The 19,872-nt window shown below is 33.9% G+C and overlaps 1 protein-coding gene across 1 annotated transcript in view; it reads left to right on the top strand.

Moving 5' to 3' along the window:
• LOC128213830 (uncharacterized) overlaps positions 1-19,872 on the top strand; it is a 49,495-nt gene that overhangs the window by 29,334 nt on the left and 289 nt on the right. Inside the window, exons 3-4 of the mRNA XM_052919890.1 lie at positions 9,997-10,236; positions 17,609-17,856. Of these exons, the coding sequence (XP_052775850.1) occupies positions 9,997-10,236; positions 17,609-17,856 (488 nt within the window). The remainder of the gene's footprint in view (positions 1-9,996; positions 10,237-17,608; positions 17,857-19,872) is intronic.

Below are 19,872 nucleotides of genomic sequence, written 5' to 3' on the forward strand. Positions count from 1 at the left end.
TGATACAGGAAATTGAAAATCTGAGCTCATTTGACATAAAATTGTGAAAGGAAGTAATTCGTCCTGTGGATTTATGCACATTCTGATTAGGCGTATACGACAGTTTAAAATTGCTTTTTTTCAACAAATGAGTGAGGGTTGATTATGTTTTATCGTTTAAAACCATAACTGCATCATATCTTTGAAAAGAGTTTGTGTATGATACTGTGTATGGTTTTCCTTCGTCTGTTGATAAAGTTTCATATTTTTAAGTTTCCTCAAGGTAATGCATACATTGATAAAATTTAACAAATTTCGGTTTTCTTAATTTGGGCTTTTTGGGAAATGTGATTGTTCACTCAAACTAAATAAAACCTCATGAAAATTTTCATTTAACTGACCGTACAAGGCGGTTACAATCCTTGTTTAACCCCCTAGTTTTATAGATTATAATATGTAGTGTGTTAGTAGTGATCATAAACTGTTGTATTGTTGGCGTGATACCACAGTTATTTTTACTATATGTTTCATATAGACACTAACCTGGCCTTTGACTTTATACACATCCCAATTGAAAAACAAGGACATGGCATCTCTCGAACAATTCAAGACACAAAATATAATTACATGAAAACACCACGTTGACCATTGACCCGGCTGTCAAAATTGAGTAGAAATACATAACCCTACCGACAAGGAGTCAATCGGCTACAAACAACTAATTTTCAGACTTCCACAAGCTATGGTTTTTCCAATATTTACACTGAAAACTATCAATTTCTGCAATAGAGTGTCAAATTCAATCAAGTTCTCTGCAAAAAGAACATTTTTTGCTTCTGTTTGATTCAATTTAAATGAAATATTGACACTTGAAAACAAGCACTCTTTTTTCTGTATTAATATCCGGATCTTGGTCAACGGGGTGGTCAACGGGGTGCAGATAACTGTGGTCTTGAGCCTGTTGCTCCGTGTTTCTGGTTGTATATGTTTGTTTTTCTGTTCTGTGTCATTAGTGTTGAACCTGTACGGGGTTTATGTTTTAGCTTTCGATTACTGGACAGTCTTGTTTCTGTAAATTTGCATATGAATACTGAACACCCGAAACATGTTCACGACCCATAATATCATCTGGTCAACGTTCTGATTATTAACCAATACATAAAAAACCCACATACATATTAATAACGTGACGTAAAAGCTAGAACTTCAGACATTTTAATAATCAACCTTTCACTATATAAAGTATTGAATACTCTAGGGTCACTTCAAACGCACAGCTCCGCTTCGTAGATCATCCGACGTATTATATCTTTATCCTCGTCCTTAAGATTCAATTGTAATGGCTATTTCTTTAAGAAAGTCTGTTACATTATTGGATACTGTGAAGGAACTTAAGCTGCTTATGATTTACATTGTGTTGTTTTCTTATTATATATGTCTATACAATAATAAATTGAAACATGTGATTTGTTTTTTGCGTTTGCTTATTTCGTGTTCAAATTGCATTCGGTATACATAAAAATGTACCACTGTTACAATACAACATGCCCAGATATCACCTGCTACGACGGATTTGTTAAGCAGAAACAATTAGCTAGGCCTCTTTGTTTCAACTGTTTTCGCTGACGGTTTGATGACTTGTATCGGTGAGATCTGCCTTAGAAGCTTCATGTTGAAATAGATCATAGTTACACTATCTAGACATCGTAAAAGTGTACAATAACAAAACGTTGTTTCTTAACATTTTTTTCTAAGCTCTTCTGGTACGTTTCCCAACCAACCACATGAATCCAACATTTTTCATTAATTCAGATAACTTACCTTATCTGTTACATAATACAAATATAGACTCCGGCATCATGTGATGTATTTGATATTTATTATACATTTCGAAATTGTTGTCAGCATTTGTTAACTGAATATAAATTGATTTAGGCATAGAAAATGGATTGCTATCTGGAAACGGTTGTCATCATATATGTTTACAACGATAAAAACATGCTTTACTTTAATTTAGTAATCACTAGTAAGCAAACGATCTTGATTGTTTCAGATTTCAAAATCATGAACTATATTTTATAGACATTATCAGGCGGGAATAAACGCCAAATGGCAATTAGGTAATTCTATAATGCAACCGTGTTGCACCGGGATAATGCTCTGCTATTTCATGTCTATCTCTCTGGGAAACAGACTCTCACAATATACCTGTTTAATGACCGGATAACTATTCGCAATAAGATGAATTTAAGAATATAAGATGCAAACTCATACTTATGGCAAAGCGTGACTATAGCCTTCATTAACGTATTTGTACCGTTTTGAACTTGTCTGTGTGCGATGATTTGATTTGTTATCGGGATCGTCATGGCAAATTAATGCATGAACCTCCGTGTGCTTCTCCCTAAAGAGAGAACAATTGTTCTCAAATATCACACTCCTTACCATTCGTTACTGTTAACTGCAATCCCTGTTTATGTAAACAATTATCAATTAAGATGAAGGGCAAAAAACACGGAACAATTTGGCAATATTCCCAATAGCAAGTCTAGTAATTCTTTCATCCTATAATGAACCAATGATGATTTGTTCAACGACATGAGAGCCTTTAGCGGTCAAATATAAGCCTTACCGCAGCGCTTAGGACGTTAGTTTCGTTAGGACGTGTTACGCCTTTCTGTAATCGTAAGGATAATTAGATCAATCTCTTAAGTATTCAACATAGATAAAGTGACATTACAATAAATACGACGAGACCAGTGACCGTTCAGCATTTACCTGATTACATGATTTCGTCATGTTTAATATGATAATAAAAGCTTTATTTGAAAAGTTTTGACAACATGTTTAACATATCTATTTGTCCTTTGTGTTTCCATTGTGTCATCGGACAAGGAAAAAGGACGTTAATGATGAAAAATTAAAACACTTTTGACTGGTAAACGTAAGCTTTGAAAAAAACGTTGAAATAATTGCGTTGACAAAGTAAATATTTTGTCGGTTATATTTTAAATGTCATATATGTACACATAAGTATATGCATCATGACCAAAATTATACCGGTGTAATGTTGAGACGTTGCAAAACAGTACTTGTACGGATATATGCACGTGTGGACTTCTTTGTGCATTACCTTATCGATGTATGTGTACATTGTACCTTTAGAATGAATGTATGGTAGCACGAGGAAATTGATAAATGCAATAACTACGAGTCTTACAATTTCCAGTTTAAAGAAAAGAATCGCAAAGGATTTTGAGCTCAGCGTGGAGCTTCACGTACACGTCGTATTTTGTAATTTCGCTATTGTCTTCTGTGCGTCATGTGTCACCTCTTTTAAACAACAGCTACTTTAACTTAGTGGTAACCCCAATATTTATTGATCGAGTTTAAATTTTAAAGGCATGTGTGATCATGTGTGGTGTGTGTTTGTACGTTTTTTGTTTTTCGTTCAATGCATTTTCGACCATAGCATTATGCAATTAAAAGTGTTTTCTTAAAATGTTTACTAATGGTCATACTCATTATATCATTGTCCTCAAATGCCCTTTACACGCTTAACCATCCTTGGAATTTTTTTTCTATGGCAATTCAAGAACATTTGACACGTACTATATGCACAACACGAAACAATCGAGACAAAAGTGAGATGGAAACATTGATGCTAGCTTCTTATGAGACTTTTACAACGTTGCTACTGCATGGGAATGTTTTGCGTGCATGCTTGGCGACTGTTTTGCCAATATCTATGTTACACCCGTGTGATTTCAAAACTTCATTTGTGTCTCCAGGGTTATTAAGTATTCAAGTATTGTAATTCTCTGGATGAATTTAAATTAAAATATCTTATTTTAATACTTGGTTAACTGTTTACATGCTTGTTTTATCGTGCGTTTTGTTACGATAACCGAACGCAAAGGACAAAGAGCAACCAGAAACAATTTTTAAACAACAACGCAATTTATCAAATGAACATTTCACAAAGGTTAGTCTCAAGTCTGAAAATTTGACCTTTTATACCAAAATGAAAAGGTTTCTGAACATTCTACAAAACTCCTTAACTCTCAAGTTCTCTGAATCTTGTTTATTCTAAAACTTCTATACATGAAATGAATGGAAAGTCCTAGAACAAACTTTAAACATCTTTTCGAATACATGCTAAAAGAGTGTAAAGTGGAAACATAGCTTATTATAATCAATATAGGCCACCATGCAGTTAAAACTAGATTACTATGCACTGTGTTTTAACGCATTAAAGGTTGTCAAATGCATTAACGAACTAGTGGTTTAGTTTTTTAAATTAAATGAAAAAAATCATTTGGTTACGATTGCAAAATCTCTTTTAAGGAGCATTGGTATTTAAAACGGCAAATCTTATAACAATAAGCAGTTAAACATTGATGGTGAAAATATCGTGTACTTTTGTCTAATCACCTTATCTCAATAGGAATGATAGGATCACGAGTTATTGTTAATTGAACCAAAATCAAATTAACGATTCTCAGACTCGAGATTTAGTGAAAATGGATCTAGGACCAGAAAAGCGTATATTTTGCTTTTCTTTTGTATGACAATCAACAGTTCTATCAGGAAATAGAGGGGATTCCCTCGGGTTGGCTTGTCAAACATGAGCGCTTATCAACTAAAGAGTCGTTCTAGATAGCCGCACATATCTTTGTATTCTAAGGCTGGAAAATGAAGTTCAGGCAAGGTTATTTCTTTCATGTTTGTTTGCCTATAGTCAAGGTCAGGTTCAGACACTTTGGTACACCATTGGATAGGAAATGACTCCGCTTTAAATATCATACATGATCCATAGAGCTATAAAATTAATTAAAAGGTAATATGATAATCACACGTGCTACCAAACCGAGAACACAACGTTTACTTATGAACATGAAAGTGACCCGTGAGCGTTTGACATACCCATCTATGTTAGACCAGTGGAGTAACTTGGTATTATCGACCGCTGAAATAAAGACACTGGAAAACTGATTCATGTCTTGATAAAACCAGGCAGTTACTCACGGGCAAATATAGTGGTAAGCGATTATGTAAAATATATTTAAAATAACCGCACATATATCGGTGATATGAATGTGATTACGAATTAGGGACACAACCATCGATATGAATCCCCACATTTCATAAGGAAATATCACATATACTGCAAAAAGCACCATTGCTTTTTGTCATAAATCATTTCTCTCAATCTCCCCTTGCCGTCCGGGACCCAGCTCCGTAACGCCCGACTTCTCCATACTTATGTGAAAAACTACAGAAATAAGCACAGCACATGCCATTAGGAAATTCTGTCTGCATCTGCAGTTATCGCCCATCATCTAAAAATCAACTTGTTGCTTTGTTAATAATACACTTTTCAAGTTCATATTGCCATAAAGAAGCTGCTGACCCATTTTTTCGAAAATTCCTTCCATTAATGGTTACTCGTTACAAAACATTTTTAAGATACATACCCATAATGTTCATTCCAACGGGTATTTCGTGCTTAACGCAGACAGTAAAGATTTACCTAGTTACGGGTAGGCCAAATTACACAAGATTGATATGAGTAGATAAATTGTCGTTAACTGTGAAAGCTGTTTTTATCATATTAAAATGGCAAGATAAAACTGGTTAAAACGCATACACCATATTTTTGGACAACCTGTTAAGAAGCCGTGAAGCACATGACGCAGGTCTAACAAACACTCAACGAGAAACACACCATGTAACAAGACAACAAGCCAACGAGTATTCAATAAATTTCATTATCAATAACTTAAACCAAGAGTGTACGGGGTATTTGGTTTTTATTTAACACTGTTTTAAACTTTTTATAATTACTCGCTATTGTTTATGTGGTACAAGTCATAATCTGGCATTATAGAGTCTAATGTATTCAACATATTTGACATAAAATACATAAAATTTGGTCAAACTGACTGGTGGAATTAGATGGATACAACGACATAAAAGACTTTGTTACTGTACATGCAAAAAATACATGGAGCCCATGTAAAAATAAAAAAATCAGCGTTGCGTACTAAATAACACGATTTTTATCCTGCCATTGCTGAACATATTATCACAAATTGAACTACTTTGCATCAAGGAAAGAAACAACACGAAAATAATTCCGCAGAACAATAAAAACAATAATGTATTTCAGCCAATGGAATTTAACGTAGCTCTGCCTTCTCTCTTTGTTGTTTGGTGTGCCTTGCATCAGTGTTTCGGTGTAATTTTAGTAGACATCGTGCTGTGCTTGACGATTATGAGATATATTTAACTTTGACATGTTCATGTTCATTTCGTTTAGGTCTGATGCCGATTAATTATATCGTAGTCCTTATTGCGAAGGCGAAAGAGCGCTTTAATCAACACTGTAAGCCCCTTTCCCTTACATCTCACCAATGGTATTTCACATATATTTAGTGAAATTCCTAGGCCAGTGTTGAATGTGTCATATGTAATACAGGTGTTTTGTGACGAAATATGCGTCGTAGACCGTTGTAGAGTTTTATACTTGTTCCAGTCAATCCATGTAGGTAATTCTCGAGGTCAAGCCTCTTCTATATTTGAGCTATTCAATATAACATATATTTATGTAAATGCTGTTTTCAAAGAAATGTTTTGTCTTATCCATAGTTGCATGCTATACCGTATTCAAAGAGAATTTGGCCGCCCGAGTATAAAGACAACAGGTTTATGTATGTTCGCTGACATTGCATTATATCCCCAACAGACAGCCGTCTTTGTAATACAATGCAGATTGCTTTCACTTCAGTGTTTTAACGGCAGAAAATAAACAAAACCATGTGTCGTTAAGTAAAACAGTTTTAAGAAAATGGTCAGAGCAATTGTAAAGCACGATAAACACAAGGAAACATTGATTGTAAAATAAATATAACCTCATATACAATTATGACTCCTGATTTATACACCGCACTCAATAGCACCACCAAACCGGTATAAGAGATGTACGGCATCTAAACTACATTAAGCCATAGCTCCCCTAAGCCAATAGGCCTTTCTTTCTGATCTTAAGCCATAGTCGCCTACACAACTGCAAAACCTCACAGAAACGCCACAACTTGTATAATCCAAGCAAACAAGTAAACAAGTCTTATTATACCTCACTTCTATAGAACATATAGTAAAAACGCCAGGGCAATATTTTCGACTATCACCCCGCACTATCACCCTCTGCCGCACTGTCACCCTCTGACGTCATGAAATTGAAAATACGCTACAAATACGCCGCCATGTTGGATTTGTATGTGAAAAATTAATATAAAACTGGCAATGCACTTATTATTAAACCTTACTTCTATAGAACATATGAAATTGGCAATACGATACGAATACGGGATTTACTGATAGTATTTTACTTAAAGTCTGTATCACCTGAGCGCTTTGTTTACCAGCCGACAATCTTGCCAAAATGGCAGTAAGATTCGCAGCTGTCAGTGAAAAATGGTATTTTTAGTCTTTAAAATACTACAGTTTGTGTTCGGTATAATAAAATAGATATTGACTGCCTTGAGGGTGACAGTGCATATTGTCAACCTTCGGAAAACATTGTCAACCTCGGCTTCGCCACGGTCGACAGTATTTACCTCAGATTGACAATATGCACTGTCACCCTCAAGGCAGTCAATATTTATATACTATCACCTGAAGTGCATGAAAACGTTGTTTAACCAAGGTTATGCTACTTCCCGCCCACCGTGTTGGTATAGTGGTTCATTGCAGCTAGCGTATTCGTCGATGTCAGCAAAACTTTCGATGATGCAGGTGTCCCTCCATTTCTCGCATGAATAAAACCACAAGCCCGGAAAATGGCCACATCCAAACTCATGAAATACATCTAACAATAACATTCATTCACTGCTAGTGTTATGTGTGTGGTCAAGATGTGGTTTAATATTAACTAACTATTCACTGATTCGTCACACAACATACGTCGACTCAGTTAAATCAATATATTACCCATATACATTTTGAAACAATTCAAGGACTATATACATGCATAAAAATCAATCTTTCATAGAACATTATGTTCATTTTTTAATTATTAGGCTATCAAACAGATGTGTTTACGTTTTAGTTTTGTTCGATCATTGAGTCTTGACAATTCTTGCAAAAATGATTTGACTTTCTCTGCATCTTTAATTTTCTTCCTCTCTCACATGAAGTATCATCAGAACAGTTCACAACATGAAAGGATAAAATTATATTAATTTGTGCATTTTTATTTTTTATTGTAATTTGATGCAAAAACAACTCGGAGGAAGCCATTGCGACGAATAAATAGCAAAAAATGTAAGCCATTTCTTTCTTTTGAAAAGCATTTTAGGTTAGACTTCTGTAAAGCTAATATCAACACACAACACAACATAAAGAGTGTGGTTCATAACAGAGTGAATATGTATGTGAAATATCAAATCTTAAATATCCTAATATTTGACTGAAAACTTGTTTTTGAATTAATTTCTTTTTACCTAGGTATCATACATTTACAACTGATATCTCACTACACATTACAATCTATCACTTTCAAATAACTGATTCTACAAAGTCGTTTTTTTAATGTTTATACATACACAAATACATACATGTATAACAAACTTGACAGTGAGATACTTGTACTTGTGTGCGCCTAGGAAATCGTTCAAGTGGCGTCTAAATTTAACAAATGCAGTACGGACACATGTGTTCTTCTCTTTGTAATCTAAAAAAGGGGCCGATTGTTCTGCATTTTTATGTCCCACTTCGAAGAAGAAAGGGAATATTGCTGTGCAAATGTCGGTCGGTCGGTCGGTCGGATGCTCGGTCCGATCGTCGGTAGACCAAAGCTTGTCCGAGTGATAACTCAACAATTCCTGGAGCTATGGTCAACAAATTGACAAAACGTGTGGCCTGACAAGTAGATGTCCAGAATCAAATAAAGGGTCGACATGGTCAAAGGTCAAGATCACAGTGACCCTTGACCTATGGTCATTAAACTTGACATGGAGGCTTAGCCTGACCAGATAATAACCCCTATTCATTTAAGAAGTAATCAGTTTAAAGGGCAAGGTCAAAATAACATTGAATGCGAAAAGGTTATCCGAGTAGCTCAACAATTCCTGCACCCTTGGCCTTCAGAATTGATTGAGGGATTGGGCTTGACCATATATCAATACCATGCATTGGAAGCTTTATGTTGAATATATTTTTTTGAAATATATTGGTGTACAATCAAATTTATCAATCTTTATGTGCAAGCATTCGAAATTATTCACCTTTGAGTAAAACAACTGCTTTAGCAGCATTTCCAAGATGAGTTTTTTAAATCAAATGTGTAACCAGCTCCGATTAGAAAGAAGTCTTACCACTTACTTGCCAGTTTCGAGAGGATCATTTTATACTGATTTCCATCCGGTATCGAATGTTCTGCTGAGAAATGGGAAACTGGAATGAAGGCAGTTAACATGCAATATATCAGCCTCGATTTGTCTTGGATGTATTTGCCACTCATAATATTATGATCATTAATGTAGAGATTGTAGAAGATTGCTTTCTGTTAAAATCGGAATCCTGTAATGTGTCTCAATCTAGTTATGGTATCACTGTAATACGGTTTCATTTTGCTGAAAATTACCATTTAGAAGTAAATGAAGCTTAAATGATCGTACTATAAGAAACAGCGGATAATAATGTCGTGAAGCGGCTGTCTGTCCAAATATCTTATTATTGTTGCATGTTTTAGTCTCAACAATTGATTAAACTAATACATGCGATTATATTTTTCCTGTTCGCTCAAAAAAAGTCCTAAACATAATAAAGCTGTTACATGAAACAATAGACTGCTCATCAAATAGCAAGGGCTAGTAGAAAAACAAGCTCCAAATATGTTTGATAATGTATTAGAGTTTTTAAAGTTTTAAGATTATCCAAATAAAAAGGGAATATTGACATAAGATGTGTACAACCATGCCACTTCAATCGGAATGTGTCCTCTAATATAAGTTCATACTTGGATGACTTTGCACTAGAGGAGAACAATGACTTGTGGGCATCCGTGTTTGACGACTTCAAGAACACTCAGCTAACATTCGATGACCCAATCACCATCATCCTGATGGCCCTGTACGTACCTATCTTTGTGACGTCACTGGTGAGCAACATCCTCGTTTTGCTCGTTATAAGGCCGAACCAGCGCATGTGGACCGTCACCAACAACTTCCTCTTCACTATAGCAGTCGCTCGGTAGGTTGCACGGTATTCTATGTGTCTTTAGTTTAACATTTGTTTCCGACTGCTTTTTCCTAACCAGTGTTTCATTCCCTGGCCCTCCGAAACGGCAATCCATTTGAAAGTATGTATCTAATTCACAGCGATACTCTACAATTCAATAAATGTTTAAGTTTACAATAATTTATATGTATTTAAATCTTTTATAACATATCAAAAACAAATATCGTTTTTTAAAAAATAAAATTGAGTATGTTTTGTGTATTTTATTTCGAGAAGCTTATTAGTATTATTCTTTCGAGAAGTATTAATTTTAAACCAATACATTTCTTACAGATAGTGACCAAACGAATAACCACAGTATAATATCTAAATTTAGCATCAAAAAGAAGTGTGCAAATACTTGTTCAGAAATTTGTTAAAGTTCACAACGTTGTTAACGTCATAATTTCAACTTTCAACTTGTAACTGCTCGAGATACACTTGTGATCTGCTGTTGTACTTTTAATAGTTTAATATGTGAGCACAAAATTAACTATTTCACGTGTAAAAGTTAACATCGACGTCAATTATCATGGCCCATTAATTTAAATGCTTTTATTACTTGGCAGTTTAAAGCATTGCTATGATTTTATATATACTGAGTATACGTTATTGAACGATATAATGTCATAAATTCTACATTGTAGAAAACATTCAGTAAATACGTGGTGTACTATATATTCCATATTACTACAATTTAGAACCACACTATGTTTTAGTTTTGATTCACAATTGAACAAACTGGACCATTTGATTATAAATTGCATGCATACACAGAAAATACTATTGTTGATAAAAGTATCGGAACGTAAAATGCACAAAAAAGAAGAAAACAATCATCGCAAACACAACGCACTGGGATTCGAGATGTTTCCAAAGGACATTAATAACAGAACTAGCTGAATTTAGTGTCGAAACGGGATAGGTTGTCCAAAACGTTCGCAAATTGTTATAGCTTTAATTCAAACTCCTAAAGGAAAACTAGGTTACCGTTCAGACCAATGAAACCGTCTTCGGTCATTTCGAACAAACAAGAACCAGAAAAACATTATTTTGCATACTGTGCCTTACAGATGTTCCCAAATAACACATTATATAGGGTATGAAATATCTGTAACAAATCAATCTTTTAATTGGCTCTGAATTTAAACACAATAATGTTTGTACATCACTACAGATGTTCTTGTTTTGTATAAAAGGCAGTTTATGAGGTTTTCCGTATAGCAAAATGTGTGTTCCCATACCAACATCGAAGAATGGATCCTGACCAGAATTATAACTTATGGATAATTGGCAAGTATTAGCAAAGATTATCTGAGAATTAAAGCTTTAAATAGAAAATAAAATTAGAATGTATCCGATAATTGTTACAGTTTTAGAGATGAACTACGTATAATCATTTAAATATATTTATTATGTTGAGAGGATTTTGTTCGGATTTATTTTTTTCATAGAATCAAAAGGCCACACATAATAACTGCCTTATTACCGGACACGATTTCCTTTTGTCTCATCCTTATTTCTTAACAGTAGCTTGTATAATTTTCAGACTCACAGACTTATGAGTTCATGCATTTTTTAATATTTTCATTTTTACCTGCTTGGCTTGTCACTGTGAATTCCATTCTAGTGGAAACAGGCTTGACTTCCTGAAACGTTAATAAATCGCATTTGATAACTATTTGATAATCACGCGAGCAAACAGATTATTGAATGCGATGAGTGAACAAGGCAAAGATTGAGTCACTTGCAATTCTAATAAATCGAACTGTCCAATTCAGACTGACATTTAAGGCCAATTATCAGTTTGACCTACTCACATATGTATTATTGGAACATCTGATTGGTGACTTTTGAATTCAACCTTTGATAACCATCAGCATTTTAAAAGCATACCTTTTTTAAACAGAACTTTGGTTTATAAAGTTCATTAGGTACATTTCTCGAATGAACATATTTTCTTTACGTTGAAAGATCATAATTTTGTCCGTATTTTGCAATCATGTCATATATTACCTCGGGCATGTTCTGATGCATAGGGCATTTACTTTTTTTTAATTCAATTAATAAGCATCCGTAATAACAAAACTAATCTTCTGGTAAGCGGAATGAAGTGTCGATTTTGTCTTGGCAATGGTTCTCATAGGTGTTTTAGATATGAAGTTTCACTTTTCACTTAAAAATTGTCTTTTTCCCAGATAAGTTTAATTATTTTTCGTTAAATGAATTTATTTCCGTAGAACATGCCAGCCATGCTACGCTGCGATATTTTGGTAAACACCAGAATCTGTGTTTTCTTGGCAATAATTTGTATCTCCTACTCTGTAAAAGATCGAATGTTGCGATGTAAATTCGGGAGATATGATTATATTGTTGATGACACTCAACTTGTCTCATATATTTCAGAATATTAATTTCTTCGGAGGAATTACTGCATTTAAGTCTAATGACACATATCAGTACAATCATTTGATTTCATCTACAATAAAAACTGAAGGTAAGGAACAAGCCAAGAAGAAACAAAAAGTTTACAATTACTCTGTTTTAAGGCATATAGTCAAAGCCATACATACATTAAACGAGAGGCACAAAATGTACACAGACATACCAAATACAAAACAGCACAGATAAATCACAAATGCATCAAAATATATTTTTAAGACAATGTTGCGGCTAGCGCCTTGGAACGGTCAGTGAAGCAAGAGTTCACTAGGGGGTTTAAACTAAATTATGAGTGCTCAACCCCACACTTGCCCAAACATGAACTAACAATTCAATATTTCAAATGAAAATCCTAATTGGAACCGCTATCACATTGAAGGCAATGAAGTTTAAGGTAATACAAATGATTTAAACTGATAAATAACTGCAAGTACTCATCGACCAGATGCAGGCATTTCGAATGAATGCAGTCAGAGAAACAGTCCCAACTCTTTAAGGGACGTAGATTCCTAACTTGAAATCAGTCGAAACAAACAATACTAGCTGAAAACACTTATTGGAGCAAAATTTAAACAACATGCACGCTTCATTCAGAGCAGTAAAATGAAATCTCGTTTAAGATCAGAGAGAGGTATGGCAAGAAAAGGGAAACAGGGGAAACAGTCGGATTACTATCCTCAATAATCTGGAAAATAAAGAGGAGGTTATTCAGTTATTATAGAAGGTAGAGTTAATGGTTATTGCGTCATGATTTCTACCAAGATCCAGTATCCTACAATATGTACACATCCTGAAGTAGAAATCCGACGAATCCCTACGACCTTGTATGCTAGCACATTTCAATTATTGTGATAGCTCAATGTTATGTTCGTGTAAGAAGTTTTTCAAAAGATCGATTAATTGCGTTTTATTAAGCTGAGTCACAAGCGTATTCGGATAACCGTTTTATCTACGGATACGTGACATTGATTTATATTTACAACAGAGAGACGTCTCGGTTTATGATAAACAACGGGTCTTTTTTCCGGAATAAATTCATTTTCTAGCAATTACTTGTTCTACTTGTCCATAACACAACCGTATTGGATGTCATATCGTCCTAGTAACGACTTTTTCTTTTTATTATTATGTAGCAAATACATTGCTCAGCCAAAGCATTTGATTAATGGCATAATTTCTTCTTTTTTTATTCCAATTATGATATCATTCTTTTTTGTCTAATTTTGATGATGAAATCAGATCACATTAAACAATAAACCCTACGTTATAATTATTTACATCAAATCATCAATATGATAATTAGTTGTTGTTTTTTAATTATATTGTAATGTCTGTGTACCAAAAATGAAGTGCTCGACTTCACATCCTCATATTTCATGAATATGGAAGATAGTCTCATAGCACTTGAGGCTCCTCAAACTTGAGCTATTTGTCTTGTTAATGTCGTACTGTCAGCTTGTATTGCGTAAATATTAATTAAGAATATTGTCAATAAGAAATATTGGCCTTCTTAGTAAGTTTTGACCTATCTGATACGACTTGGGAAAAGACTGGTATGTTTAAAAAAACATTTTCCCACTGGTCAATAGTAAACATTCGTCATGATTCTCAAAGATACTATTTCACCGTTTTCCTATTTACGGGGTATTTAACAAGATCGGCATAATATATTGAACAATTTGAATAGCATAAAAATTTCTTGATTTGGAACAACTCGCATATTAAAGAAATATTTTATTTCAGAAACCGTTTTTTTGTGAGTTGACGAGTTAAGTTCAACATTGTTTGCAACCACGAATGTATATGATCGTATCCAACTATCAATACAAAAGAGTAAGACATGGTTGCAAAAGCATCAAGAATGTACTTTCGACACCCAAATACGAATGTACAAATGAAAACAGAACATACATATATCACCAAAAGGGTTATAAAGTTGTCTTTTATGATTTAATTACAGGGTATATATGTCCCAAACAAGGACTGTCACATTACCACGTGTTACCTAATCTAAAATATCCCCTCAAATTATTTTGACCTTGATCTATATAATGTTGTATAGATAAGAAGCGTTCTATCATAGTCATTTTTATAGTGCCAGCGACAACAATATTAAAACAGGTTACCTTCTTTATAATCAATTTTGACCTTCAAATTTTAGCACTGTTCAAATCTCATAATTAAGAGCGTTTAGTTTCAAACCAATACCCAGAAGAGCTTAAATAGATAGGTTTCTTTGCAAGTTTTTTTATTGTATCATTTTTTGTCCCCGATACTGTTTGACATTTGCTTCGAAAAGGTTTGATATTGTCTCAAATAAGGTTCGGATATGGTTTGATATTGTTTGCGATAAGGGTTTGATAAAGAAAACTCCGGTATTGTCCCCGATAAGGTTTTTATACTGTTTCCGATGTTATTTGAGATTGTCCCCCAATAAAGTTTGATAGTATCGATATTGTTCCGAACAGTTTTAATATTGTCTTTGAAACGGTTTAAGATTGTCCCCGACAATTTCTGATACTGTCTCCAATAAGGTCTGAAACTGTCCGCAAGCTTTGATATTGTTCCCGGTAATATTTGTAATTGTCTCCGATAAGGTTTCATACTGTTTTCGATTAGGATTTGTAGTTTTATTTTGTGTGTATTAATTAATATGATAGGTTGAACACTTGTTCAACTTTCCGACCAGTTTTCAACTCTAACATTTGTTCAAAACTATTTCTTGGTTGTCTTTTTAAGGCTGTTTTCACACAAACCATCTAATATAACGCTGTATGCTTTCATGATTGGAAAGAGATCTTGGTCGCCCGCGTATGAAGACAGGAGTTTTAAATGTATGGTCGGTTCAATTAATTTATATTCGCAGCAGACCTACGTTTAAACGCCAAGCAAGTTTTTAACTATTACATTTGTTCGAAACATATTTATAGATATGTCCAGTGAATACACCATAAGAAAGTTACTGTTTGTTTTGGGCTTATTGACAAGCGTGGAAAGTGTAATTGAACTGTATATTTTTCCACATCTTCCGTTATTTAAGCGACAATTTCCAATATTTGAAACAAAACTACAGACGGTGCTACAAACTGATATTTGATTAAACAATACGGAAATGCATTTTATTATTTTTATGAGTAATAAATAAAATCACTGTAATGCACTTTTCTGAGTATGCGTTGAATTACAATATTCGAGCAGACTTGGAAAGAGAAAATGATTGACTTGCGACGTACTATTGTCAGATAACAGGATACAAGAACCAACAAATGCAAGAATCTTTATTTAAAGTCGGGTATATGACAAAAATATAACATAAGCTGAATGAGGATTTCCGGCGTGAATAACATAACATAAATCACATTACAAACATAACAATGAACTGGTGACATGGAAAGAAAAACATAGGTAACGTATTGAAAAAATATTTACAAAAGCCGTTTGTAATAATAATCATGCAAACAATAAGAAAAAGGAAACTTTATAACAGCAGTGAATACATTGATAACATGAAATAGTTTTCTCCGCCGAACGGCCAGTCCACACGTGCACAGTTCTGCTAGTTGACATACCATTATACAATAATTAGTTCTTTCAAGAGTATAGATAACTTAGCATAATAGTAGTATACGTTATAAACAGGAAATATTGTAGTTAGAATGGCATGTTAGGGTAGTTGTTTGAAATGGACTATATTGCCAGCAATGATGATTGGGGAGGAATCAGATATATTCCGTAATACTATATTAAAGTAAAAGCTGTTTCGAAGAAATGATTTGTTTTATCATTGCATACATATACGATACTTAGTAGCACCACAATAGGAACGACAGCTGCCAAACATTACGGCAAGCTACCTCAGCATTCGCCTATAATTTAACTCAAAAATATGTCTGATACCATACATATAGTTATTATTATCTATTTATCTCGATCTCAGAATTAGGAAGTTCATCTTTTAATCTAGTTGTGTACATACACACAATCTAACATTTAAAAATACATTATGCAGCTAAAGTTGTTTCAATATATGTTTTCTACAACTCAAAATATCAATACCATGCGTTGGAAGTTGTATGTTCAATATATTGTTTTGAAATATATTGGAGTTTATTTTACCGTTAATATTTTTTTTTTCAAACCTAATGTATGGGCATTCGCATAATTTCATATATTGTTAAAACAACTGCTATAGCAGCACTTCCAAGTTGAGTTGTCTTATCCAATATGTAACCAGCACCGATTTGAGAAAAGTCTCTTCACTCCAATGTCAGTTTCAAGAGGTTCATTTTAAACCGATATCCGACCGGTATCAAACTGTATGTTTTGCTGAGTAAATGGAAACTTACATGAAGACATTTAACATGCAAGAAATCAGCTGCGATTTGTGTTGAATGGAATTGTCACTTTTAGATTTTGCTCATTAAAGTAACGATAGTAAACGATTGCTTACTATTGAAATAGGGTGGTTTTGTAATATGTCACAATCTTGTTATGGTATCACTGTAATAAGGTTTCATTTTGCGGAACATTATCAAAAGAAGTAAATGAAGCTTAAATGATCTTATAGGACATATCGGATAATACGGTCGTGCAGCGGCTGTCAGTCTTAATACGTTTTTCTTGTTTGATGTTGTAGTCCCAATAATTGATTAAACTAATACACGCGATTATGTTTTCTTGTTTGCTTCAAAAACAGTCCTAAGCACAATAAAGCCATAACGTGATACATTAGACCGCTCATCAATTAGTTTAAGTCTGCTATAAAACAGTCTCTAAATGTGTTTGATAATATATTCAGTTTTAAAACCATTAAAATGAATAGGAAATATTGACATATGAATGACACAAACATGTCATTTCAATCGGAATACTACTACAATTTTAATGTGTCATCGAATATAAGTTCATACTTGGATAATCCTGTACAGAAGGAAAACATTGACTTGTGGACATCCGTGTTGAATGACTTCAAGAGCACTCAGCTGACACTCGATGACCCAATCACCATCGCCCTGCTGTCCCTGTACGTACCTATCTTCGTGACGTCACTTGTGGGCAACATCCTCGTGCTGCTTGTTATGGTGCCGAACCAGCGCATGCGGACAGTCACCAACAACTTCCTCGTCAACCTAGCAGTCGCCGACCTGCTCGGTAGGTTGCCCCGTATTATATGCTTCTGTTGTTTAGTATTCGTTTCTGACTGTTCTTTCCACACCACTTTTTCATTTCGTTGCCCTTCTAAACGGCATTCCTATTGGAAGTGTGCATTTAAAATCGAAACGATACTCATCAAACTTTTAGTTTAAGGTTAAAATAATTTATATCGTTAATACTTTATAACACAATATAAATGAATATCGCGTTTAAAAGTATGGTTCTTGATGTCATTCACAGATGTTAGTTCTTATTATGCTTATGAGTTATACTTATTTTAAAACAATACATTGTTAAATAGATAGTGACCAACCAAAAAACCACACTATATCGACTTGAGTAAAAGTGTTTAAAGCGACGTGTGCCACATCTTTACACACATCAATCCCCGGGTCAATTCTTCAGAACTTTATTAAAATTAACAACGTTCTTAACGTGATCGTTGTTGATTTTCAACTCGTTTTTGCTCTGATTTGTTCAGCAATGAAATCGTCACTACAAACAGACCACTGGGATTTGATATATTTCTTTTACAGGTTGGCCGAAAAGCTTGCCAATTTCAAAAACTTTTATTCATACTCCTAGAGGACCCCCCAAAAAACTAGGTTACATTTTAGACCAATGAAACAATGTTTGGTTATTTCAAACAAACTATTATACCAAAAATACATCATGTCTGCATACTGTGCTTTACAGAATTTACCATGTAGTGCATTGTATCTGTAACACGGCGATCGTTTTATTCTAATTTTCTCTTATTTTTTACCAACAAATAAGTTTGTATATCACTACAGATATATATGTTTTTATTTTGTACAAGTGACAGATGTAAAAACAAATGAACTACTGAGATAAGCAAAATAAAGTGGGGATATTTTTCTTGGCATTGGTTCACATAATCTCTGTAACAAAACAAATTTTAATGCGCAAAGTACTTACTGATAAATATATATTACTATGGTTTCTGTAATATTCGTCAACACGTTATATTCTATGCAACTAGTTTTCAACATGATTCAACATAATTTCAATATGTTTTGAAGGAATCAAACTCCCAGGTTACCGTTGGGAAATGCACATGACAAGACTGAATGTCCCCTCGTTGAAAACGCCTTCCCGCTAAGCATACACAAATGGATTTTCCAAACTGTTTGCTTGCAGCTGATAAAATCAAATATAATATAATACCTGCATATAACACAACTACCAATTTATTCGATAACTGTCAGAAATATGTTTGGAACTCCAATTTATTTCAGGGATATGAGCATTCGTGAGATGTTTAATACAAATGTGGATTAGATGTACTATGAAGTATGTTTTTCAGAGAATATGTAACAGATGTGTCTATTATGTATTTAATTCTTCGCTTGAATTTTACCACTACTCATCGTCTTTAGCCTAAAAATATAAAATTGGAAAAGATGCAAATATTGTTTTGTTGATGGTAAATGAAGGAAGTCCTTCAAACTAGGCGCTTTCCTTGAAGTAGAAAGTGTTCAGAATGTAAATGTAAAAGTTACAAACGAAAGATAATTTACAATTGCGTATTTTTAACGCTTTGTGATCTTTAAAAGAAATATATGCATGTTTTAAGCGTATTATGTGGCTAAATATGGTTTACCTCTTAAAGATCTGTGTATGAGAAAGGTCTCTAACAGTTGATGGTATGATTACTAGCTTGCATAGTCAAAGAAAGAGTTATGCAGGTATTTATCTTGATCAAGTGTTTTAATGTGTGTCAGCATATAAGTTTATAATTTGTCACTGACAGTTATGTATCCATAACCACATCCCGCTGCCCGGATGTTAAAGCAATGTTTACATTGTCTGTCTAACATTCTCACATATTTTTTAGTCATAATTGCACAACCAGTGGAGTATTCAAAGCCATAAACAACATGAATACTTTTGATTTTAAAACGCAATGATAGCTGTGATTATTACTCTGATGATTTTTTTTTTTGAAATTGCCATTTCATGGCAACCCTTTTATCGAAACATTAAACTCTG

Source organism: Mya arenaria, chromosome 13 (genome assembly GCF_026914265.1).
Source record: "Mya arenaria isolate MELC-2E11 chromosome 13, ASM2691426v1".
Lineage (NCBI taxonomy): Eukaryota > Metazoa > Mollusca > Bivalvia > Myida > Myidae > Mya > Mya arenaria.